The sequence below is a fragment of the Tympanuchus pallidicinctus genome, unplaced genomic scaffold, assembly GCF_026119805.1.
Source record: "Tympanuchus pallidicinctus isolate F22 unplaced genomic scaffold, pur_lepc_1.0 scaffold10, whole genome shotgun sequence".
Taxonomy (NCBI): domain Eukaryota; kingdom Metazoa; phylum Chordata; class Aves; order Galliformes; family Phasianidae; genus Tympanuchus; species Tympanuchus pallidicinctus.
In genome coordinates, this window is record NW_026294619.1 from 23,387,689 (window position 1) to 23,412,701 (window position 25,013).

At 41.8% G+C, this 25,013-nt stretch overlaps 1 protein-coding gene and 1 long non-coding RNA gene across 3 annotated transcripts in view; both read right to left on the minus strand.

Annotated features, from left to right (window-relative positions):
• The window catches only part of APP (amyloid beta precursor protein), a 199,710-nt gene extending 193,400 nt beyond the window's left edge, over positions 1-6,310 (minus strand). For both annotated transcript variants that reach the window (XM_052666955.1, XM_052666946.1), the window contains exon 1: positions 6,108-6,310. In XM_052666955.1, the coding sequence (XP_052522915.1) occupies positions 6,108-6,164 (57 nt within the window). In that variant the 5' untranslated portion in view covers positions 6,165-6,310. The remainder of the gene's footprint in view (positions 1-6,107) is intronic.
• Positions 6,311-7,681: 1,371 nt separating this feature from the next.
• Positions 7,682-20,718, minus strand: LOC128072977 (uncharacterized). The gene is made up of 6 exons (XR_008202558.1): positions 19,148-20,718; positions 16,139-16,291; positions 15,493-15,622; positions 12,179-12,272; positions 8,361-8,423; positions 7,682-7,987 (listed from the first exon to the last, which is right to left on the minus strand). It is a non-coding gene; the product is annotated as an uncharacterized LOC128072977 (long non-coding RNA).
• Between the last annotated feature and the right edge of the window lie 4,295 nt (positions 20,719-25,013).

Consider the following 25,013-nt stretch of genomic DNA (forward strand, 5'->3'; position numbering starts at 1 on the left):
ACAGAGCATTTTGCAAGGCCTCAATTTACAGGGTTAAAGCTTCAAAATGAGCAATCTTTAAGACATGCTGACAATGTTTGCTGCAGGCACAGAGACGATGTAATGGCATGTCAAGGAAACTGGAAGTAACTTCCAAGTTCTGCCCCTACATCTCTATTATATCATCTGCATCAAATGAATACTATTTCTAAATCTTAGAGACGGGTGAGGAGACAATTCTCATCTTCACCATAAGAAAAGTAAAGACAACCCATTTTAAGACCAAGTAACTGTATTACTTAAACCTGAGTTGTGCATGTATAAGTCCCTGTTCCATAGCTCCAAAGAAATCAAAATCTAAACTTCACATAGTTTCCAAAACAAAATATAGTGTACTGCTCACTTATCTTAAGCTCCTGTTAGATGTGCACTGTGTTTCATGAAATCCTAAAAGAAATTGCATAAAAAATAGTAACTGCCATACTGGATCTAAAGAATGGCATGCTCTCAAAGGGAGCAATTTTAAAATGCTTTTACGAGCTAGTACAACCAGTTTTGCCCCATTCCTGTCACATGCTATCTGCTGTGGTTGAATAGATAAGCTCTACTCTGGGGAAGGATAAACCAGAGAAGGGTGAACAAGGAATTCCTATCTAGATTAGCTCAAAATGGGTCAGTAGGAACTGAATGGAACTATCCATCCCTGAATGTAGCTCCCAGGAGCTTTTGCCTTCCACAATGACTTGACATTAACTTTTAACAATCAGGAACCAAAGACAAGTCAAGTGCGAAAAGACTGCTCATGTCCTGCCACAGGTCACCAGAGGGAGGCAAAGAGACCAACACCTTAATTAACACTGCTCCATCAACTTCAGAAAATGTGGTTTCAGAGGCCGGGGCTCTTCTCCCAGAGCATCTGCCTGCTCTTTTGGTTGGGCCAGTTCAACTGCTTGTGGCCATTTTCTAACTCAGGTCTCAGAAGCATCTGCCAGAAAAAGAAACATACCAAAAAAACACACAGCTTGTTTGTTTCAACACAGGGTCATGAAACCAGCAGGGAGTCATCAGTGAGAGCTGAACGGGCTGACTTTAGAAAGCAGAAACCACTGGTGGAAGCAAACTAAGCAGCTTGAAGCAGCCAGCTCCTGAACTAGGTCCTCTGCCAGCCATACAGCAGTTTGACTCCAGCCTGAAAAGGCCAAGTGGATTACAAACCACAAAGTGCACTGGCTCACATGCTCCTACGTTTAGAACTTGGCTGTCTCACAATCGGTGAGCAGTTGACTAGAACGTTGGCTTCCCTTGGGAAACCTCTTAAACAAGCGCAGTCTACACTTCCCCTTTAATATGAAGTCCTCAAGAGAAGACTGGGTTCTCATGAACTTTCTGCATGGACAAGGGAGAAACACAGCAAGCCAGAAGTCCTACTTCACAGCTGAGGAAACCACAGTACTTACAGTGCAGTTACACTGGGAGCTAAACACTTACGTACACACACACCCCAACTGGCTGCTATCCCATCTGGTCCCTGTGAATGTAGGCCATTATTCCCATTTGGCTTATTTTCTGTAGGATTAATTTCTCACATGAAGTGGTAGATATTTTCAGAACTTCGACGCATCTTTAGATCACAACATTAAAGAAACAAAGTAGCTTTTTGAAGGCTTTTTTTTTTTTTTTTAAACTCATAAAAACAAATACTTAAGCTTCACAGCTAAATCCCAAAACAGTCAATGGGACATACATGCCCTATTCAGAGCTGATATCTCACAGTTATGCACCAGGCATTACTGGTTTGTACTCTCAGCTGGCCCTACATCATTGAAAGGGATAGAAAGTGTGCCTCAACTGTAGGATACTTCTGAAGAAAGTCAGGCAAGAAGGGCAGTTTCCAGACCAAGTTCCGAGAGCAAAGGCTCCTCAAACTGACTGCACTCTGTTTTAAAAATAAATTTAGAGCAGTACTTCATCTTCTTTTGACAGTCCCTTCTTAGAAGTAGCCCAGGCTCACGCCTGTTATCAACACTGCTCTTGGCAACGCTCAGCCTGTCAATGATCATTGTGAACTCTCACCACAAGAACGTGTTCTAACAGTTAACCAAGCTTACAGAAAGTCATTCGGTACTTTTTCAATTCGTTTTACTTTTAATCTTCTTACACCACAGGATTTTCCAAAATCCCCCGAGTTTAAATCCAATAACGCACAGCCCTTGACTTATGTGTTAAACCTATACTAGATAGATCACCTAACAACTTCAGTGAACATATTATCATACACAAACCGTATTATATGCTTACCAGTAGCAGCCAATAATTGTTTCTTCATTGCCCAGATTGTCCGAATACAGCCAGCACAAAAATGCGATGCACATACACATACATACACACACAACAATGTTAATGTCACACATGAAATATGCTAACATAAGGGATCTTTAACACATTTGTGTATATTACATTGACATATTAGGTGATTTTAATGTGTACATGTACACATGATGCAAGCGTGTACATTTACACGAACAGACTTTTAACCAAACTTTTTTTTTGCCCAACTACTAGTTATGACAGACTTTTTTAAAGTGCAGGGTCATAAGTTTTGAGGATCAAGTATGTGAGTTAAGCCTAGAGATAACGCCTTAAAAAAAAAAAATAAATACACAACAGCCTAGAGGCACACCTCAATCCAGAGATGAGCTAACCTTACCATGGACTCATCAGGGTTCCCTAGGCTCTGCCTTTGGGACTCTATCTTCAGACCTGCCTGGAGAAAGCCCCAGGTAGCCTGGCTGAGCGTCCAGAACTGGCCCTTTTTTGGAGGTTGAACCAGAGTCATCCTGAGAAATCCTGTGATCCTATCAACTAATTTCTTGAACAATTCTCCATACTCAACAGCTTGCGTTAATTATTTTACTGAGCCACTGAGAAATGACTCTGTCAAGAAAAACACCTGCCAGTTCATCAAACAGCTCAATGAAATATTTATGCTCTGAAAGTACATTGCCAAGCTTTGTATTTTAAAAGGATGGACAATTAGAAGGAATCTTTGTACCTTTTCTTTGCAAAACATACAAACTATTTGTCCCCAACAGTTTTTAAACACAAGCCAAGAGAAAAGCCATCATGAAGTTGACCTCCACTTCCCACTGGTTTCCCCTACAAATCAGAATACTGCTTCATTAAAGCAGTTAAGAAAGGTCACCCACACTTGTCCCATAAATAGCTAATGGTGGAGGGGGAGAGGAGAAAAAAAAAAAATCTCACAATCTTCACAATCTTGTCACCTTCATACATGCTCTATGAGGAGTAAGGCAGCTGATGATTTTTCCCTTCAGAAAACACATCTAAAGAGAACAAAAGTCTAGAAATTGTTGCTCATTACCTAAAAGACAAGGAGGGCAGTGAGGGAGAAGCTCCCTTCTTCCCTCCTTTAATTTATCCATTTGACTGCCAATGCACCAGAATCCATAATGCCTGCCCTGCCATTGAAGAATTTTAAGGAGGAAGTTCAAAGGGGATCTCTTAACAAAAAAAAAAAAAAACATTTCCCAGAGAAGGATCAAGAACAGAAGCAGAAGAAAGAACTCAAATTCTGTAATGGAGGCAAAAGAAAAGCTTCCTTTACTGCCCATGTTACAGGAAGTCATTTTCAAAGATCTACTTAAAACTGAACAATTAAGAAACGAGTACTTGGAGCTTCCATTTAAAAAGAGACAAAAAAATAAAAGCTTAGAAATCACAGCATTAGACAGTTTTATAAAAAAGCTGCCAGGCAATATGCTTCTTGTGAGCTTACTTCCTGAGGGCCTGCTTGTATGCTATCAATGTCTTAGTAATTCCATTTCAGTTTGCTGGCACAAGAGTCCCGTTTATAAACATGGATCTACAGCAGTTCTAGGCACGACAAATCGACACCCCAATTGTGTGCTAATTAGAAGAAATCTCAACATGCCAAACTGAGATCATTCACTCAAATACACAGCTACTGTCTACTGCATTTACCTACTGAAATCAGACAATACCTAGGATGAAATTGAATGGTAACAATTGCCCAGTGGCTTCCTACCCCCTCCAAGTATGATTCACTTGGCTGCAAGTAGCATGCTAAGCAACTGCGACATCGCTGTAGCATCACTATGGTGTATTTCCTTCAGAGATGCAGAATATTAATCTACCCATAATTTAAGAATGGAATTTCTTGTGTGTAATATTGCAAGGCTTTTAATTTTGTTCTTGTTTTCCCTCCTCCTTCTGCCACACTCCCTCTGAAAACACAGATATGTTCTTCTGTTGCTTTCCAAAATGCGTTTGTTAAAATGGCAGGAGAAACGGTTGAGTCTGGAGATGAGATCTCAAATCTAATTCAAACAAAAATTTCACACTTTAGCACACAAAGACAATGCAAGTGCAGTAAATGTGTGCATGCAATTCCTGTTATGAAATATTTAAATATTATAAAAGCAGCCACTTGTTCAAATTGTCAACCTTCAGTGTATCAAGATACAAAGAACCAAGATTAATCACAAGATTACCAGATATTAGAAACTAACCCACCACCAAACAGGAAAAAAAGGGGAAAACTGCAAAGCCACAAACACTGTTATGAATTGCCAGAACAAGATGGAAAGCTTCTGCACAAACACTGCTGCCCATTTAAACAACTACTTCAAGGCAAAGAACGTCTCTGAAAATTCTGGATGCTACTCCAGCAGGCATCACGGAAAGGATGGGGCTGCAGCTGAATGCAGGCTCTCCTCAGAATGGCTTTGATGCAAAACCCAAGCCCTCCTTCTTCTAAGTGCTCATACAGTGCCTCCAACTTTATACCTTTTTCCATGTATATATATATATATATGGATATATATATCCACACACATCTAAGGCTAGGGACAGAGAGATCCAATGGACCACACAGAGACGGGCACTGCTACCTGAAGCACTGTTCCAATTCTATTTTCCTTTATTTGGCTCCATCTAAGCACCCAAGGCAGAGATTTCCTTCTATTACTTTCAGGCAACAAACGGTTGCATCAAGCTAACACCCAAACGAGTTTTATAACTGGAAGCCATAAAGCCCTGAGCCTCTTCACAACCCTGCTCAGTGTTTCCCAGCCCATGTCTGGAAGAGCAGCATAGGGCACAGGGACGGGCAGGTCCCCAAGAATAACCGGGTCCCGCGGCTCTCCGCCCGGCAGCGAGCCGAGCTGCGGGCTCTGGGTCCCGGCTGAGCGCCGGGTGCCAGTCCCGCGGGCTTCGTGGGGCAGAAGAGGCTGGGAGCAGAGGGCTCCCCGCACACCTTCACCGGGCGGCACCGGCTGCCCTCTGCTCTCAGCCCTGGGGGAACAAGAGGAGCCCACCCGCCCCCGCCCCACGGGACCTCAGCGGAGGATGCCGCCGGGCCGGTGCTGCCCTGGCAGCACTGGGCAGCGGGGCAGGAGAAGAAGAGGGCGATGCCGCCCACGGCCGGGCCGTCCGCCGTTCGCATGACGGCGCCCCTCTGCTGCACTGCAGCGGCGCCATCTTCTCGCGCTTCGCCGCCGCGCAGCCCCAGCCCGCCCCGCCGCAGGGAAACCCGCCCCGCGGCTCCGCACGGCTCCGCTCGGCACGGCACACCGCCCCCGCCCCGCGTCCCCGCCGCCCGGCTGCCGCGCCAGCCCCGCCGGGGGCTCCTCGCCGCCGCCCCGCGCACCTGCGAGGGTGGTGCGCGACGGGGCGGGAGCGGTGCCTCCCCCGCCCGCCGCTCCGCCCGCCGCCCCCCGAGGCCCCGCGCCCCCCGCCCGGACGGCAAAGTTTCCCTTCCCCGACCATCGGCGGAGGAACCCCCGGGGACGCGCACCGTCCCCCCGAAAAGCCCGAAAGCAGCGGTGGGCGCGGGCAGCCGGGTGGCAGCGATGCGCGAGAGCCGCCGACCTCTCTCTGCCTCCGTTCTGCCCCCGCCGCCCCCTCGCTCGGCGGGAGCGGCCCTATTGTTCGCCGGCGGCCGGGGAAGGACGCTCCGGCGCCGGGCAGGCACCGGGGACCTCCGCCGAGCCCCGCCGCAGGGGCGGCTCCGGGCAGACAAAGCCTTCGGGAGGCGCAGGAGGACGGCGGGAGCGAGCCCTCGCCCGACCGCCCCCTGCCCCGCTTACCTCGAGGGCCCGGGCGGCGCCGGCGGCCAGCAGCAGAAGGGCTAAGTGGGGCAGCATCGCGGCGGCCGAGAGGGGAGGGGGAGGAGGGAGAAGGGCGGCCGGCCGGCGGGACGCGCTGGGCTACGGCAGTAAATCCGCGGGGCCGCGCCGCTGCCGAGGAGAGCGACTGAGCTGCAGCGGCACCACTGAGCGCCGCGGTGGGGCCGGTCAGCTGATGGCCCGGCCCGCCCCCGAGCGGGCGGTGCAGCGCGGCCCGGCCCGGCCCGGCCCTCCCGCCCCGCGGAGACCCCTAGCGGCCGCGCACGGGCGGAGCAGCACCGGCCCGCGGCGGCTCGGGGCGGTACTGTGCGGTGAAAGCACCTCGGGGCCGGGCTCGGTCCTACGGAGAACCGGGCAGACCTTAGAATGTCTTGAAGGTGGAGTGTCTGCCTGCTCAGCCTCTCACACAATACATAATCTGTGTCCAAAACACTTGAGCGCATAACTGAGGCCTCAGCCTTCCGCTGGCAAGATAGCAGTGACCCCCGGCATTGCTTTGCTTACTGCTAATTGCAAGATCAATGCAAAATTTGTGGAAGTCACTGAGAAATAATGCACACAGGAGCACTGACTGAACTAAGTCTCACAGCAGCTGAACGAGGAAGAAATCGAACTTCAGTCCTTTTTCACGTGGCTTGCAAGCAGAAGGGTTGTCGGGCCCTGAAACAGGCACCAAGCTGCTGGAGTACAAGAAGCATCTGGACAATGCTCTCAGACATACAGTCTTTGGGTGGCACTGTGTGGAGCCAGGAGCTGTACTCAGTGATCCTTCTGGGTCCCTTCCAACTTGGAATATTTTATAATTCTATGAAATCCAGTTTGATGTTACCTGGAACGTTCTGTCTGAACTGCTGACCTTATGGCAGGCTCTCTACTCCCACTAAGGCCCACAAGAACACTGTTAACAGACCTCCTGTGCAACAGGGAAGTTCAGCCTGGTCACAGAAGGGACAAGTGAAGTCTCCCAAGCATGCGGTTTGGGGACGGAAGTCTGGGCTGCATCGTCCTCAGCACTCTTCTTGTGGAACCACAGATTACACTTAGTTGGAAGAGACACACATAGATCACCAAGTCCAACTCCTGGCCCTACATGGGACTACCTGAAATTCAAAACCTACACCTGAGAGTATTGTCCAAATGCATTTTGAACTCCAGCAGACTTATGTCCATGTTCTTTTCAAGTCAAAGCAGAAATCCACTGAGACTCAGTCCAAGCTTCATCTGATTCAGAGGGACGTTTATGGGACTGAAGCCGACAATTGCAGGGTCAGGTGGGCTGAAATATTTGGGAAGGCACCTCAGCACCACAGCATTTTACCCCCATAGGCAAGCTTTAGATTCAGAAGATCATTCTCATGCAAATATGACATTTCTCATACAAATGAATGAACTGACAGTGTACCCTGGCTTTGGGGAATTGCTTGAGTCACACTCAGTGAATTTGAGCGGTCTCTGGCAACTAACAGCTGAGGCCCCTCCCTCCCCTGTGTACAGATGTGAAGTATATCCCAGTGTAATTAAGTAGGTGCTTTTAAGAAATAGACCCATGACACAACACAACTTGTAAATTAAAATTGGTTAAATAACAACAATGGCAGGTTTAGCTGTAATAATTGAATATTGTTATCTGCTTGTTAGGATAATGATTGTATGGCTTTAAGGGGTTAGGGAAGGATTTACTATGCAAATGTTCCCAACCAGTTGGCTTCTAAACCCAGCCAGAAGAAAGGCAGCACAGTGGTTGCAAATCAGCAACATCCTGCTGGAGCTGATGGAGGTCATTCAAAAACAATTCTTCCCAGAAACAATGGAGGCAATCAGAAGGAAGCTCTTTATAAGTTCTGAAAAAAAAAAAAAAGAAGAAAAAAAAAAAAGAAAAAAAAAAGAATCCAGCTTCCACATGGATAGAAGACCAAAATAGATTCATGTCACTCTTCTATTATATATATTATTGGCTTGGTAGCTCTTTGCAAACACTTCTTCCTAGCTCTGAATCCCAACAGTATTTCAACTGCAGTTTCTCTGGATGAGCCAAGCCTACATCCTCCCTCGTGGTGGGCCCTTTCTGCCCTTCACTGGGAGAAGGGCAGAGCCATGAGGTCACACACCTCAGGGTGGTACAGGCTCAAGTGAAAATGTGTGGAAAAGTCAAAGGTTCAGGAAGGCCTAAGATGTAGGTTCAGCCCATTAATACAAACCAGTGACAAGACTTACCAAGGCCATAACGAAAGACCCCTTTGAAAGTCATTTGCAAGGTCTACAAAATCAAGAGATGACCTGCTGATAGAAAACAAAGAAATTGTGTCCTATATTCCATTCTCTTTCCTCTTTCAGTATCTATACAGAAAGTCTAGTATGCTTTTTGCCTTGCTTTCTCTAATCTGTCTTATTTGGATAGAAATTCTTGGGATTGAAATAACCAGGCCTTGGAATTAGTCATAGCTGGAGTGCTATGAAAACCACTACCACTGCACAGCAGGATGAGTAATGAGTATATATTCCCTAAGAAGAGGGCAGTACAGGCTGGATAACAGAATGATAGGGGGTACATAAGATAATCTGAGCAAACAATTGCAAACTATATCCAGATGTGATTTCTGTTATTCAATCTGAATGTAATAGCATTCAAAACAATGACCAAGCATGCACATCAGTCTTCATTTTTTTTTGCCACTTTTGTGCTCTGCCTCTGTATCTTCCCGTGCAAATGATGCCAAATATTATTATACAGACTTTTACCTTTAATATATGATGTATATGTAATCATTGTTAATCTAGACAATTTGTTATGAGCACACCCATGAAGTAAGTTGATCTTACCTACAAATGCTGACGTTATTCCCAAAAAGACAACAAAATACCATAGTCTGGTTCATAACCTCATGAAATACAGTGATAAATAAATAAATTGTTTTTCCATTGCACCAATACCTTGCTGCCATTACCAAAGCAGCATGTTTTTGGATCAGACATATACTTTCTCACCAAATATAGTCCATTCATATGGGAGAGGGGACACAGGGAAATTTCAGTATTCTCCAACTCCCCTCCCAACATAATAGCTAAGATAAGGTATTTACTGGGGAAGGAAAAAGCAGTATAGACTTGGAACATTCAAATAGTTTTAAGCAACACATTTCCCCTTAATGCTCCCATGGTTCTAATTGGAGGACTCCTACACAAGTCCTAAACAGAAAACAGACAGCCTGTGGCACGGATGCATTTACAGCATTGCCAGATGTCTCCTCAGGTGTGCAAGTGGTTTTATAGAATACATGCCATTTCCTAATGTTCACTGAGTTTCTCATCATGGAGACTTCTTATCATGCACACCAGCAAAATTCTTGTTATCAGCCTCTGCTGTATCTTATTCATATTAAGGACGATTCCTCAGTCAGATTCTTTCAGGATAACACTACAGCCAGTGCTTTCACTAGGATGATTTCTTTTGTTCTCACTGCTGCATGTTGGCAGACTTGAGTTCTGGTCCAGCCTTTAATGCTGACTCACTGTCTCATTCTGGAGTCACTTCACTTCAGTCTCCACATTTTCTTCACCGTGGATAACACTGTTTCCCTGCCTTTGTGATTCATGCAGGGAGCAGAACGAAGCACTAAGGTTAGTATTTCTGAGCGAACCTTTGGAAGCCAAGGAGATGAATTTTACTGAATAGGCACCTTCTGCATTGGTCCCAGCTAAGGAGCTCTTCTGTACTCTGGGAACTTCTACACATAAATTAGCAATTTGTTCCAGACAACTCCAGCAGGAATTTGTATTTTCTAATAGCATGGAATTAATTTTAATGGCAAACCTTTAGGCTTTCATGATTCACCTTGAACCACTGCAGGTATAATTAATCTGCTTACTGTCATACAAGTGTCCTCTAGAGACAGTCTTTCCTTTTGAGTCAGCTGGCAGCCCTGAGAAAGAGTCTCTAAATATTAATCCAAAATGGGAAGAGAGAGATTGAGCCTAATCAAGCCTACACAAGTATGTGCTGTTGGCAATAACAATAGGTGCAGATAGGATCTCAAAGATTGAACAGTCGATCCTTGTCTGAATTCTGCAGAGCACCTTTAGTTTTTGGCTTGTACAGATGTAGGTAGCCAGTAGCCATAGCGACCTACTCAAATGCAAATGATTTGTTCTGTGTAGCACAGAAGTATTAGGAGTTGATGATATCCGCTGGAGCAGGTACATAATGCAACGAATGGCAGAGCCAAGCAAATAATGAGATCACAGTCCAAAATCCCAGGAGTGCTCGGCCAAGGAAATGAAATGGAGCTGCGAACAACAACGATTGCTCTAGCGATTAGGATGTGAACACATATAGCCACCACTCCGTGCCAAACAAACACAGTACTATTACGGCTCCTCCCTTTGTTGCTTGCTGGTGGTGTCAAGAAGGAGGTGGTGTTCAGAATGGCTGCTTCTTCAATTAGCTCAGTCTCCTTTCTTTTGTTTACTCAACTGTTATATGATGCAAATGTTCCTAGACGAATCTGGATTTAACTTTAACTTCTTTCTTTTTTTTTCTTTTTTTTTCTTTGTTTCCAGTGCTTACCCTGAACCTTCCTAGATATTTTTGGTCCCATGCCTTTGTGTGGGCAATTTACCAGGATATTATTGCAGGTGCAGGCTTTCTGGTGTGATTTTTCTTCACTATCCTACATCCAAAAAACTCAGTACAAACAGCTCTCTCCCAATAAATAAAAAATTCACCCTACAGTACAAGAAGCAAATTTCTTTTCAGGCAAGTCATGTTTCTCATTGTTCAGAGAACAATAAGCATTTCTGAATGACTAAAGCAAACCCTTGAGAGCATCTAACTGCACAGCAACTATGCAAATGACATTTAGCGATTTGCACCCCTGCAACCAAAACTTTGGATGTAATTGGTTGTACGTGTTGGGAAGGCTGCTAAATGAAATACTTACTGTTCTCTCAGTCGCTTTTCAGCAGCTTATTCTACTATGATTTTGTCCACTCAGACTCAACATTGCAGTTCATGGTGCTAATGTCCCAAATCATTATTTAATTAAAATAGAGTCAATTAACAGGCTGTATTTAATTTCTCTCAATCTTTGATTGCACTTAGCAATATGCAGAAGTCATTAAGTAATTTTCTGTCTCTCAGAGATTTACTTTTTTTTTTTTTTTTTTTTTTTTTTTTTTGTCCCTTCCTGTTTTTCCATCATGCTTTGCCCCTCTCTCCATAGACAAAGGTTTCTAGAGCTTTGTCCATGTCAGATTCTCCTCTACAGGACTGGCCCTTCTGCAGCTTTGCCCAGAGCTTTCTTGTTGCCATCTGCCTGTCCCTCTCCAAAGAGCAGGAATTCCCAACACTCCTCTCAGCTGTAGGGCTCCAGCTATTTCCTCTCCTCCATACTATATGACTGAACATATCAGTATACTGATTATTCCTTTTACAGACATTTTACAAGAGAGAAGGGTGCTGCTGGTAAATCAATCAACTGTTCTTGAATGTAGTGAAGTTATTAAACAAAGAGCTTAGAGCTTTTGTAATGGCTTTTTCCAGGCCATACAAGTCTTCCACGTATGCCCAAATGGAGTTCAAGTTAAGAAGTGGTCTCTGGCTGGGCACAACAAGATGTTTGTACAAAAATTTATTTCAAAATTGTCTTGAAATTGAAATAAAAAATGGAAACAGGGAATTTAGCAGATATATGTACGTGGATACACATTTGCAAAATGTATCTTTAGATTCTGAATTTAATTAACTGGGCACTTTTGTACAGAATGAAAAAATACATTGTTATTTTGGTTCTTTCAGCATAGTATCTTAGATCCTGAAATGCTTTCAGCCTGCTAACACAACAGGTTGAGATGTTTGGAGACCATCATACCACCTGTGGATCTGAATACAATGCTCAGCTGGATTTTGACAGCCTCAGCTAGTATGTAATAGGTAAAACAAAAACTATAAATTTAAGAACAGTAGCAGGCCCCACTTAACACAGAACAACCTTGTAAAAAAAAAAAACTTTAATAAAAGCATCCTCATTCCTCACCTTGCTTGTATAGGAAGCTTCACCACATAACTTAGACTTTCCTCAGCTGTCCCTGGAGAAAAAATAGAGCAGCTCTTCTGAAGGCTGTGAAAATCTGAAGCAGTAAACAGAAACTATTTAGAGGAAGTGAAGTCTGAGGCCTTTACGTAATAACAGATTTGGTTAGAACGCAACTCTATCAATGTTCAACAAGCTACAAGGAAGTCTCTCAAGCTATAAGCCTGAACTTCAAATATGGGCAAAAAGCAGCCAATCCACGAAACTGTTACACCAGGTATAGGGATAGTGCATAGCTGCCACTGGTTTCTGTGTCTTCACTCCCTGAAGAGATGTCTGTAAGACAGAAAGTACTTGAATGGCTGTGGGTTCTGCTGAGGGTCAAACAATGGAGCTGTAAATGACTGCGACTGTGCTTTAGCTCCAGAAAACTACCTGGGGCTTTCCCTCTTGCAACTGCCACAATTTTCCACTACAATATCAATATGTTTGCATTCCCAGTACCGTGCCATAGCAGCATTTGTTATGCCACTTCTGAGCAAGAGGAGTAGGAGGCTGGGGGAAAAGAGTGTATCTGTAACTCTCCTAGCTCTCCATTTGTAAATTCATATTAGGAGCTCGAGAAAGAATATCATGGAATAGCCTGTGTAATGCCTAGCTGTGGGATATTGTTATAAAAGTGGAAACAAACTGGAAGAAAAAAAAAAAAAGTATCCTCATAAAAAGCGCATGCAGCTACAGAATATGGCATATTTCATCTTCTATGTGATACCCCACATCATATGTCTAGGCTAATAAGCACACATGACATAGTACGAATCAGGCAGCTTGGTGGGGCAGTTGACACTGTTCTGGGGCAAGGACCAGTATCATCTAACCTTGCCTTGAAAAATTAGCTGTATCTACTAATATTGATATGGGCATTTCCCATATCAATAAAAAAGCATAAGGCACAGTGCAGCTAAGCAGATTAGATCATCAAAATATTAGTGAGCTCTTCTAAGAGATTCATTTCTATAGTCTCATCCTATGATGAGACTCCTGAAATCACTGTTGAGAAGCCAGAAGCATAATAAAGCAGCTGCAGAGCAGCATGGGAGCAGACACGTTGAGTCCATCTAGGAATTGCAACTATCCCTTATAAAATGCTCACAGTACTAGAAGCAGGAAAGTTTGATCACAAGCATGTAAATCAGTGACTGGAGTAGTTTTGCAATGGATGAGTTTGTATTGAAGGAGATGGGGGGAGGGGTGGGAGGGGTGGAATTGCAATGAAGAGCTGTAGACCATTCCATACACAAAAATACTGCCATTCTTAGATCCTCTGTGCTTTGTAATCACCTCACTGTTTCTCTCAACAACACAATTTTAAAATATTTCTTCAAATTAATTTAATGTATGTCTGCCTTATTCCTTGAGTTAGAGCAGAGACTCCAAAATGTGTTGAGAGTAGGGGAGTAAGTGAAGTTTTTTTCCCATGCAGTTGCATTTGTGAAAGGCACTCACTGGAACAATTTTGGTTCCACTGAAAAAGCTTTAAATCCAGACTATGCATGCTGATAAGATAAAGCAAGGCTCCTCTCATCAGTTGCTAACACACAGACCCTGTGTCACAACATGATCACACCTACTGCACAAGGCTTGTACCTGCTGTACCTTCCACCTCAGCACTCAATGGAGCAGGAGCCCTAGGGCTAGGGTTGGGGCCCAGGCACCTGTGCAGCTCACGTGGCTTGTTTATTCAGGCACCCATCAGCGGAGGTGTGAATGTCAAAATATTCATGGAAACAGAGATGCTGACATTATTCTTTGCATTTTTATAATGAGCTACTAGCAAAGTGTTGAGAGTGATAGGGCTGCTTATGCACAGAAATATGCAGAGTTAAAGATGATCAGTGTCATGTCAGACTTTTTTTTTTTCCCCTCCAAACATCAATACAGTGTGATAGAGAGAACAGGTTCTGACACCTGCATACGCAAGCTTATCTTTGTACACAAAAGAAAGACCGCCCTGGGAACTAACTTTTCAATTCAGCTGATTGCGAACAACTGCACTGCATAATCATAGAGTGAGTCACAACAAACTGTAAAAGCTAATATCCAGTAAAGCTTGCCTAGTCCTGTTTTCAACAGTGATTTGCCTGAAGTTGACTTAATTTCATTTAAAGTGACTTTTGAAAATGTGAGAAATTATTCTGAAATCTCTGAGGTTATTTTGAGTATGTCACCTGACTTGACTTGCCCATTCACTGCCCCAAATGGAGCCTTAACTGTTTCTCGTATTAAATAGCCAGAACCCCTAGCCACATTTTTTAAAAGGTGGCAATGGTTGTACAGCATAGGTGAAGTGGCAAATATACATCATTTGCTTTGAATGTGGAATGTGATACTTTCAGGAGTGCATATAACAGATGTTCTGTTTTCCGAGATAGAAAGAAATTCTTATGGCAGAGAATTAATGAAAAGTTATACTGAAAATAGCAACATCTAAAAACATAACAGCAAATATTTCTATTATAATAACCATACAGTATATATATATATATATAATAGCATGGCTACAATCCTAAACATATTGAAAGTAATAAATGGGCATAAATTATGATGGCCAATCTCCAAAATCTGGTGGAAAAAAAGGAGAAAAGTAAGCAGATAAATCCAACATTACTGGCTACAATTTCTAAGTCGTTTCACTTGGTTTCTTATGCTTTTGTAGCAAATGTAGTATGCTTATTGTCACATTGTGAAAGCGTGTATTTCTTTTTTCTCCTCCTTCCACTAAAATATTGTATCTATGCTGAGAAATTTGTTACATATGTAATTATATTTAATAGGTAGTAAGTACTTATATAAATCTGTATGCAATACACACTTTCTATTGCATATGTATTTTTAATTGTTTTTCTCTTGAGGCAGTTATAGGCATAATTATACATCTAGATAAGAAAAACAGTCCAGGTTCCCATTAACCACATGGGTTGATGGAACCAACATGTTACTATTGTAACAACATTGGTGACATTCAAAACTGACTGAACCATCCTGATCACTTAATTGTAAGAAAGGACTTGTTGTTCTTATTACATGCTTACAGACTGATCCAAGTCTCTCTCATCATCATCAAGCAATCACATTTCTATGAACTAGCAGATATCAGACAGATTTTTCAGGGAACAACCTTCACGTCTCCAATTCATGTTAAGGAATGCTGAAGATATTCTGGTGCTATTGCACAGCCCTCTAAACCAACCATTGTGCAAGTGACCCAAGAACCCAGGCTTTTCCATCTTCTGTCATACTCCAGCACCAGTACTTACATAATGAGTCCTCTCAAAAGCTGATTTGGTGGAAATATGTATCTTTTTCAGGGATAAGATTTGGTTTTGCAGTCATCCCAATCTATGTAGGCTTCAATTGTCATGGAACCACAGCCTCATTCTTCAGAATCTAGATGGGAAGAGGCATTAAAAATCACTGTGCTGAAATTACCACCATACATAGTTATATATATACATACACATGTGTGTGAATACATACATATATACGTGGGAATCACCATATTAAGGATGTTTTTATTCTGTTCCTATGGAACAGCAGTATCTACTATCATTATTCAGATGTTAATGGTATGCTGTTCAAGATCAATTACAAATTACCTAAATTCCTTCAGGCATCTGTGTTAAAAAAAGAAGAAAAAACACAAAAGGAAAGAAATTATGTATAGCAGCGAGAATGCACATGGCTAGTATACTTCAAACACATTTTAGCTAAACTTTGTAAGCTATATAACATGTTGTAACAGCAGCTTGAATTAAGCAGCAGTATCCATAGGAAGTATTCGACTTATTCTGTGGTATGCCTCTGCCTGTGCAGGCAAGGCATCCATGTTAAGGAGAAAATGTGGACAGAAAATATTGTGACATATTTAAATACATGTTTTGACTTAATATATTCACATTATACCTGGGCAGCATTAGTCAAAATGACATGCTGTGCTTTTCAAAACCATTCAGTGTTGACATAGTTCCACTCCCAAGTAAAAGTCAGTAGGAGTTCTACTGCTGACTTCCACAGAATATAAGCCAATGTTGAGCACTTCTGAAAATAGCTTTCCATCTGTATATTTATTCAAATGAAGAGGGGCTGTTAGTAGAAATGGAAATGGAAAAAAAAAAAAAAAAAGTTTTTAATTTTAAAAATTAAAGTTAAATAAGAATTACTCCACAAGAAATCTAAAACACAAGAAACATCTAGGCAAATTTGAACACTTTATGATGGAGAACAGCTCAGTTGCTCCAGGTGACACAGCTATGGAATTTCTGAGGTCATTAGACACCACTGACCCTATATGAATGGCATTTCACACTCTCCGTAGGTAGACAAGAACTCTAATGGAAGTGCCTATAAGTTACAAGCTATAAGTAATAACCCCCTCCCAAAAGAAATTATTTTATCAGCCAAGGTAGATTTCATTCAGGTAGATTTCTACTTCATCATTTCCCAAAGCAGACTTCTTTTTTTTTTTGGCTGCTAAATCCAGCTGCTTTATTTAAAGGAATAACCACGTGAGAGATGTCCGTTGGCTCTCAGTCAACAATACATCGAGTGTGGCCAATATTTAATGTACAAGTAGCCCTCCTGATTTCAGAGCGGCCTCTGGTGTGCTGGAAGTTAAATAGTTACACAAGGACATTGTTGGCTCAATGCTCTTCAATTCCCAAAGGCTCACTTTTGAATAGTGAAGTTTACTACAGAATCAAGGTCTAGAGAATGTAATTAACTTTGCAGTGGTGGTGGATTTATTTATTGGTTTGTTTGTTTACATTTCCCTCCAGATACTGAAGAACCAATAACGCTTTATAGCATCATAGAATGGCCTGGGTTGAAAAGGACCACAGTGATCATCTAATTTCAATCCCCTTGCTATGTGCAGGGTTGCCAACCACCAGACTGGGTTGCTAGAGCCACATCCAGCCTGGCCTTGAATGCCTCCAGAGATGGGGCATCCACAGCCTCCTTGGGCAACCTGTTCCAGTGCCTCACCACCTCTGTGTGAAAAACTTCCTCCTAATATCTAACCTAAACCTCCCCTGTCTCAGTTTAAAACCATTCCTCTTGTCCTACCACTATCCACCCTTGTAGACAGCCATTCCCCCTCCTGTTTATACACTCCCTTCAAATACTGGAAGGCCACAATGAGGTCTCCCTGGAGCCTTCTTTTCTCCAAGCTAAACAAGCCCAGTTCCCTCAACCTTTCTTCATAGCAGAGATGCTCCAGACCTCCAATCATCCTAGTGGCCCTCCTCTGGACTCATTCCAAGAGCTTTACCAATTCTGCTTTTAGGTTTTTGCCAACAACTGTCAAAAGTACAGAATGCCTCACATCTAATGCTGCACTTGAAATAATTTTGCCCTTTGGTAGTATAAAGTTGACACAGTTCAAGTTGAAAGAACCCAGATGAAATCTGTTAGATTTAGACCAGACAATCCCATTGAGAAGATGAAAAATAAAGTTCAAATAAACTTTGTGAAAACTGCTGCAGATTTTGGTCATTCTGACTTTCCACAGATTAAGTTCTAGCACTCATCCCTCAACCCAGCATAGGCTGGCCTGCCTATGTTGGTCTGTAGTTGACAGTTCTGCTTCATCTTCAAGTGCATTCTTCCATGTAAGTACCCCTGTGTTTAGGCAAGAGTTGGAGCATGTTATTAATGAATCACAGATTAATGGATTATTAATGAATCAAATGAAGATTTCTCAGACATTTGTACAACTATAGTCCAAGGGCTAGGATTATTTCTTTTACCTGTATTCAGTACTACACAGCAAACACTCTCATTTGCACATACACAAATAATGAGTAAAAACACCACAGTGACTGCACAGTTCTCTACCTGCGGAGACAACAGTCGTGTTCTGTGTTTATCATTTATCCGAAGGAAGACAGTATATGAGTCCAGAAGAGCAGAAGAAAAAGACATTTTTTCACCAAAGGATTGTTCATTTCCTCTCATCCGTGTCTCTGAAATCACTACAAGTGGACATGTTCACTGACCTTTATTGACTACAAAGCAATGCTATGTAAGCCTCTTCATCACAAATCACCTTGTTTATCTGTGCATGCCATTTCTGTTCAGATTATGGAGTGTTTTTCAGTCTTTTGCTGGGTATACTTTCCTAATGTCTTTTATAACGTGCAATAAGTTATGAGCAGAGCTGGAAACTTCTCCATAGCTAGATCTACAACACAATCTGTTATTGTTCAGGATATGATTTAATAGAAGTTATGCTCCTCTAGTCTCATGCACACATCTGCCAAAATGTTCAATTTAAGTAAATTGTGTTAGGAATGAAGTCATACTGTCATACACGATAGTAATGGAAATTGGCTGATTACATTTTGTACTATAAAGAGCTTGGTCTCATTATAGCAAGAGATTCAATGCTGTTTTTATATAAAAAAAAAAAAAAAAAAAAAAAAAAAAAGACTGTCTGAAGTAATGACAATGTCAAGTAAGAAGATACTGGAACATATCTCTTTAGGCTCAATTCTGCATTAATCTCAATATTGAAAACAGAAAGAGCACAGGCATTATGAGTGGCTGAAGGAGCTGGGATTGTTCAGCCTGGAGAAGAGGAGGCTCAGGGGAGACCTTATTGCTCTCCATAACTATCTGAAGAGAGGTTGTAGTGAGCTGGATGTCGGCCTCTTCTCTTGTATAACCAGTGGTAGAACTAGAGGGAATGGCTTCAAGCTGTGCCAGGGGAGATTTAGGCTGGACATTAGGAAATACTACTTTTCTGAAGGAGAGGTCAGGCACTGGAATGGGCTGCCCAGGGAGGTGGTGGAGTCACCAACCCTGGAGGTGTTCAAGGAATGTTTGGATTTTGTGCTGAGGGACATGGGTTAGTGAGAACTATTGGTGATAGGTGGATGGCTGGACTGGATGATCTTGTAGGTCTTTTCCAACCTTGGTGTTTCTGTGATTCCATGATTCTTATCAACCTGAGCAGATCTTCCATTTCTCTGTACACCAAATTTGAAGACAGACTTGTATTTCCTTTAAAAAACAAAAAACAAAACAACAGCAAAAAAACATCAACATACCAAACTAAAAAAAAATCTCCACTACCAAAAGATATCCAAGTACACACAGAGAGTTAAAATTAAAGGAAGTTAATGTTGGCATGAACTGGAGTCAACACCAGTAAACATCATATAAAGATATGATAGATTCATGCCAATAAATCAATAGGTAACGTAAGAGTTTTATGAGTTTTGGCAGTTCTCTTGGCCCAGACGTTTTTGCAGGCGAAACAAAGTGGAGATATTATCTTTTACTGTTAGTGTGAGATTGTGATTTAAAGCATTTAGATTTTTTTTCTATAGGGCAGACTGAGTTCACACTGAAGTGAGGGCTGTGTTAAGATAAATAACAGCAGTGAACAGAGACAAGCCAAGAATAATGAATATGTTTCACAAATAATAAATATTTTAAAGTCAGTGCTTTGAATAGTGCTCCTGCTTTCTAGATACTTCCACCTACGTTCAGTTGGATCTAACTTTGTAAATAATATTTCATTATGATGCTAAAAGCTGTGCATATAAAAATAAATCAAAATGGACAAGTGTGGCTGATGAAAAGAGCAAGATTTTGTCAATAAAAGTGAAAATGCCATCTAAAGAAGTATGGAGTACCATTATTTTGCCACTTTTGGCATTTGTATTGGCATCCAAAGACTTGTGGATATGTTTATAACTACTCACCAAGATGATGGAGAGCAAACCCAATCATTTTTGTGAGGAAGAGGACTGCCAAGTAGAAAATGACAGAGGCAACCAAAAGAATGTCATCTCAAAATTTTCATTCAGGAAGGCTTCTAAGGGAGTGCACAACTCCAAGTACTTGAATAAATGCATTGAAATGAAGATTTTTTTTTTCAAGTAGTATGTATGTCTGAGCAACGAAACAATGAGCTCTGCTGACCTCAGTAAGGTTGCTTGCATTTGGGAGGAGAGGCTACCAACATCCCTGCCCCTCCCTGAGACTATAAAGGTACAACAGTTTCAGTAAAATTCCCCCTAAACTGCTGTGGCTAATATATATATTTTTAAATCCTACAAGGAACTCTCCCCCCCAGTAAAAACTTTCTAGGTTATATAGTTAACTGGCTACTGGGTTTATTAAGATGAGCAGCATGACTGAAACAAGAGCTTAGCATGAATTGTAAAGTCCAGCTAAAACCTTCAAATTCCTATCCCAGCAAACTGAATTTGTGGGTAGAAGGTCCTTTATACAAATCAAGACACAGTTGTCCACTTGGCAATTCCTTATTTGATGTTGCAACATCTGTATCATAAAGCTTCATTGTAGTTGGGTACTGAAGAGAAAACTCATCTTTTATGACATTCTTAAAAAGGGGGCATTTCATTGTTCTTGTCATTACATGATAAATGCTTCTGGAGAATATAAATCTTTTATGAATTGTTCCAGCACCAGAATGGTACACTTGATGAACTGCTAACTTCAAAGTACATCAGAAGCCCTATACTCAGAATTTTTGTATTTCAATTCTTTTCTCCCTTCCCTTCCCTTCCCTTCCCTTCCCTTCCCTTCCCTTCCCTTCCCTTCCCTTCCCTTCCCTTCCCTTCCCTTCCCTTCCCTTCCCTTCCCTTCCCTTCCCTTCCCTTCCCTTCCCTTCCCTTCCCTTCCCTTCCCTTCCCTTCCCTTCCCTTCCCTTCCCTTCCCTTCCCTTCCCTTCCTTTCTATTTTTTAATTTTTGTTAAGCTACAATGGACAGTAGTAGTCATGTGGAGTCAGTCTGAGGCACACATGCGTGATAGGGATGCATTGTATTCTGTCAAGTTCTGATGCGCATTCTTTTTGAAGGTGATTATTGATTCTCTGCCTCTGCAAGAAGGCAAAAAAAAATTAAAAAGTTGAGAATTTTAATCACGTCTTAAGGAAAAAAAGAAAATCCCAACCTTGCTCTTTTAAAAAAATGTGTATATTATAATAGGAATGGGAAAGAAAATACTAATGGAAGTACTTTTTATGGGAAAAAATATTGCTCTGGTATAAGACTATGCATTACTTAACTGGAAGCACTGAACATCATCAGATGTGACAAGGAAAAGCTTCTTCAGGTGGCTGCTAGGAGATTGCGCTTAATGAGCCATCTCCCTGACATCTAAAAGAGAACATTGTCTTTGCTGTGGACTGTGCCTTTGAAAACGTGAGACAGTGACTAAAATGGAGTGATAAAAGTTGTGTTTTCCTGTATGTCATAAAGATTTACAAATATATTTGCCTTGCATTGTTTTGAGGTGAATTATATCTGTTCTCTGCTGTGGTTTTTGTGCTCCAGTCTCATCTCAGCTGCAGCTGCATCTGAAAACAAAAGAAAATCCAGATAAGAAGACAAGGATTTGATGCTGTGAATCTGTATCTACAGTTGTTTCTGCAGATTACATTGATTTGATCTCACTTCTCCATCTAAAAATGTAATGAGAAAAAAAAAACCAAACACAGATATGTATGGGGAAAATTCTCCAAGTGAATAAAAAGAGTGCTTGAGTAATTGTATTTTTCCTGTAGGCATTAAGGACGATGTGGTTCTACAATGCAATGAGATGCTTGTTTTCTCTCAGCATATAATTTAGATACTTGGTACCCAAGGAAGATGGAAAGGAATCAGGAGCAGGTAGAAGGAAGCCGAGAAATTAGAATGGAGCATGGAGGAAACATACAGGAAGGAGGCCAGGCAGGTGAATGGAAGGAATGCTCAAGACATTTTGAAATATAGTAACCTCAGGAGTAAAATTCTGAATGGCAAAGATAAAGAAAAGTTAGTATGGCTAATTTGGATGGTATGGAAAATGAAATGCCCTTGTACTCCTCAAAGCTTTTCCTCTTGGGATGGAAGAATCAAAATCCCAGGAGGAAACTGACAATATGTTCCTTTCTGGATTTCACTGAAAAGTTCCCACGCTAGCTTGGCAACATTTTTAAATACTAGATTTACTTTAAAATATTTCCCTGCCTCTTACTCCTAAAGAAAACGTCAGACGAAAGGAAAAAAAGTCTCATCCCAAACTGCTGTTAGTCAGGAAACGTAAGTGATGAGGATGACTCATATCGTGTACGTCAGGCACACTGAAAACAGAAGATATGAACAGCAAAATAGGAAGACGAGTGTGGGAATAGGCATCTAGAAATAACTAGCCAAAGTGGTTCTTTTTTCTTCTTTTTTATTTTTGTTGAGCTTTGGTGGGGTTTCTTTTGGTTGTTGTTGTGATTTTTGTTTTGTTATGATTTGATATTCTGTACAGAGTTCCACAAAATCCACCCCCCAAAATGATTCCAAACCTCAGAATATTAAAAACACAATCCAGCTGACAGCTGTCCCCTGAATGTTCAAAATTTGTTTTTAATCTGGGCAAATGCTAAACTGTTCATCTACCATGGGGCAGTATTTTTATCATCATACACAGTAGTGGTATTTATATCACTTTTATCTTGAGAAAAAGTGGCAGATGTGGGCTTTGAAGCAAGTGCTAGAGAAGAATGCATTGGCTAGTGGAAGAGTAAGAAGAGTAAGAAGAGCTCTTGAGGAGATGCTGAACCACATGAAAGTGGCATCTGAAACAGCACTAAGGCTATCTATCTTGTTGGCTCTTACGATTTCAGATAAAAGAGAAATGCCATTATTTAGTGACTCTTTTTACATGTAAAAGGCAGTCCCTGGAGCAGAAACGCAGTCAACAGTAGTAATGCCAATTCAGAATGGAATTTAGTGGAGGGTTATTAGAGTTAGGGTAATATGGTCAGGTTGCGGTTGGACTCCATGATGTTTAAGGTCTTTTCCAACGTGAGCAGTTCTATGATTCTGTGATTGTATGAAGTTGGCATGCTATTGAATCCACTTTTACACTGTCAAGTCACTGCTGAGGAATAAGCATTTTTTACAAGGAAGGAGACTTAACACATTCACCTCATCTGCTCATCTGCCTCATCTGCTTGTGTCCAGCCCTACCTATTTTGTGAATCCCTAAATAAAAATAACCATTAGAATAATTTACACTGGAAGGAGCATGTTAACCACACACTTAATTCCGTTGTCCAAATTGTAAATAAAGCCGTTAACGTCCTTGGCCCTAGTATCAATCCCTCGGGCATGCCATTAGCAACCAGCTGCCAGTTGGACTTTGTGCTGCTCATCACCACCCTCTGAGCCCAGTTATCCTGCCAAATTTCCACCCACCTTATTGTCCATTTACCCAATCTAGATCTGTTATACAACACCCTGTGCTCTCTCTTTCATTGCAGAGCCACTGATCTCTGCCAGTGAGAAGGTAGGCTGGTCAGGCACGATAACAGCATATTTCTTCTTCAAATAGTCCTTGCTTCCTCTCTTCTTCTGCAGCATAAACTAAACAGAAATCCATGCAAATCCCAGATGTAACTTTGCCGAGAAAATGTGTCTGCAATACATTATTATTCCAGACACACGTTACTGGAACACCTGGACTCTCAAGTTCAAACCCAGGACGCAATTACTGATATATGACAGAATACTATCTTTTCTGAAAGAATTTGCAGTCAAGAACTGAACTTTCTCACAAATGACCTGTGATTTCCTGTTACAGTGTAATACTATTTCTCTCAGGAATGATCGTGCAAAGTATTTGCTTGCTAAGCAAACTGTGGCTGTTTAAGAGTCAGCTTACAGTTTTATTTATCTAAGGATTCACAGAGCTAATAATCTTAGAAAGAATTACCAAAAGTTACATTTTCACTGCCCCAAAGTTAAATAATCAGCAGTGCCTCCCACTGATTATGAGATTCTGATGCATACTATGAGATTCTGATGCAGCCAAGGGTACAGAGCTATGAATTTTTTCCCGTCTATGCAGTAAATAAGCCAAGGCAACAGAAACTTGTATTCGAGGGATGAAGTCTTATACTTCAGCTAGACATGTTTGCCCAAGCTTTTCAAAACAAGAATCCTCAACAGTCTCCTTCACACCTACAAGCAGTGCTTCAGAGAGGAAGAACAGATTGTTTATCTGTGTGATAGATGTGTTCTGTCCTATGATGAACACAAATCATTACTGTTATTAATCAAGAATGATCTCCAGGATACAGATAATAATCTCTTTCAGTAGAGGTTTTTGTTGTCTCTGTTGGGTTGTGGGGAAGTCAGCAGCTACGAGTGCTGTGAATTGACTGCACAGTCAGCATAGTTTGAAAATTAATTGTAAGAGAGCAATAAAAACAAGTTATGTCTTTCTTTTTCTCCCAGCTCAGTCAAAAAATACACAAAATACACCAGACCCTGAAGAGAAAGTGAAGTAACTTGGTTTCAGTTGAACCCGTCCTTGTAATCCTCTTGATTACAATCATCTTGGACATTAGCAAAAGAAATTCTGTATTTAATTTCTGTAGAAATGCTTCTTGATGTGTTCTGTCCAGATCATTCTTCACTCACAAACATTTGGCTAGGTCAAAGATAAATAAGTTTCAACCATATCTGATTCTATCTTAAAAAGTTTGTACAGTTTCTGCTGTCAGAGTTTGACAGATTGATAATGTAGCATTACATGAATGCATTTTTGAGTCCTGACTTGTCCATGCACAACTATGTGCATGTACTCAGCACTAGTGAGGCTGCACCTCAAGTACTGTGCCCAGTTTTGGGCCCCTAACTGCAAGAAAGACATTGGAACATGTTCAAAGGAGGGCAACAAAGCTGGTGAGGGGTCTGGAACACAGGCCATATGAGGAGAGGCTGAAGGAGCTGGGAATGTTCAGCCTGGAGAAGGAGGAGGCTCAG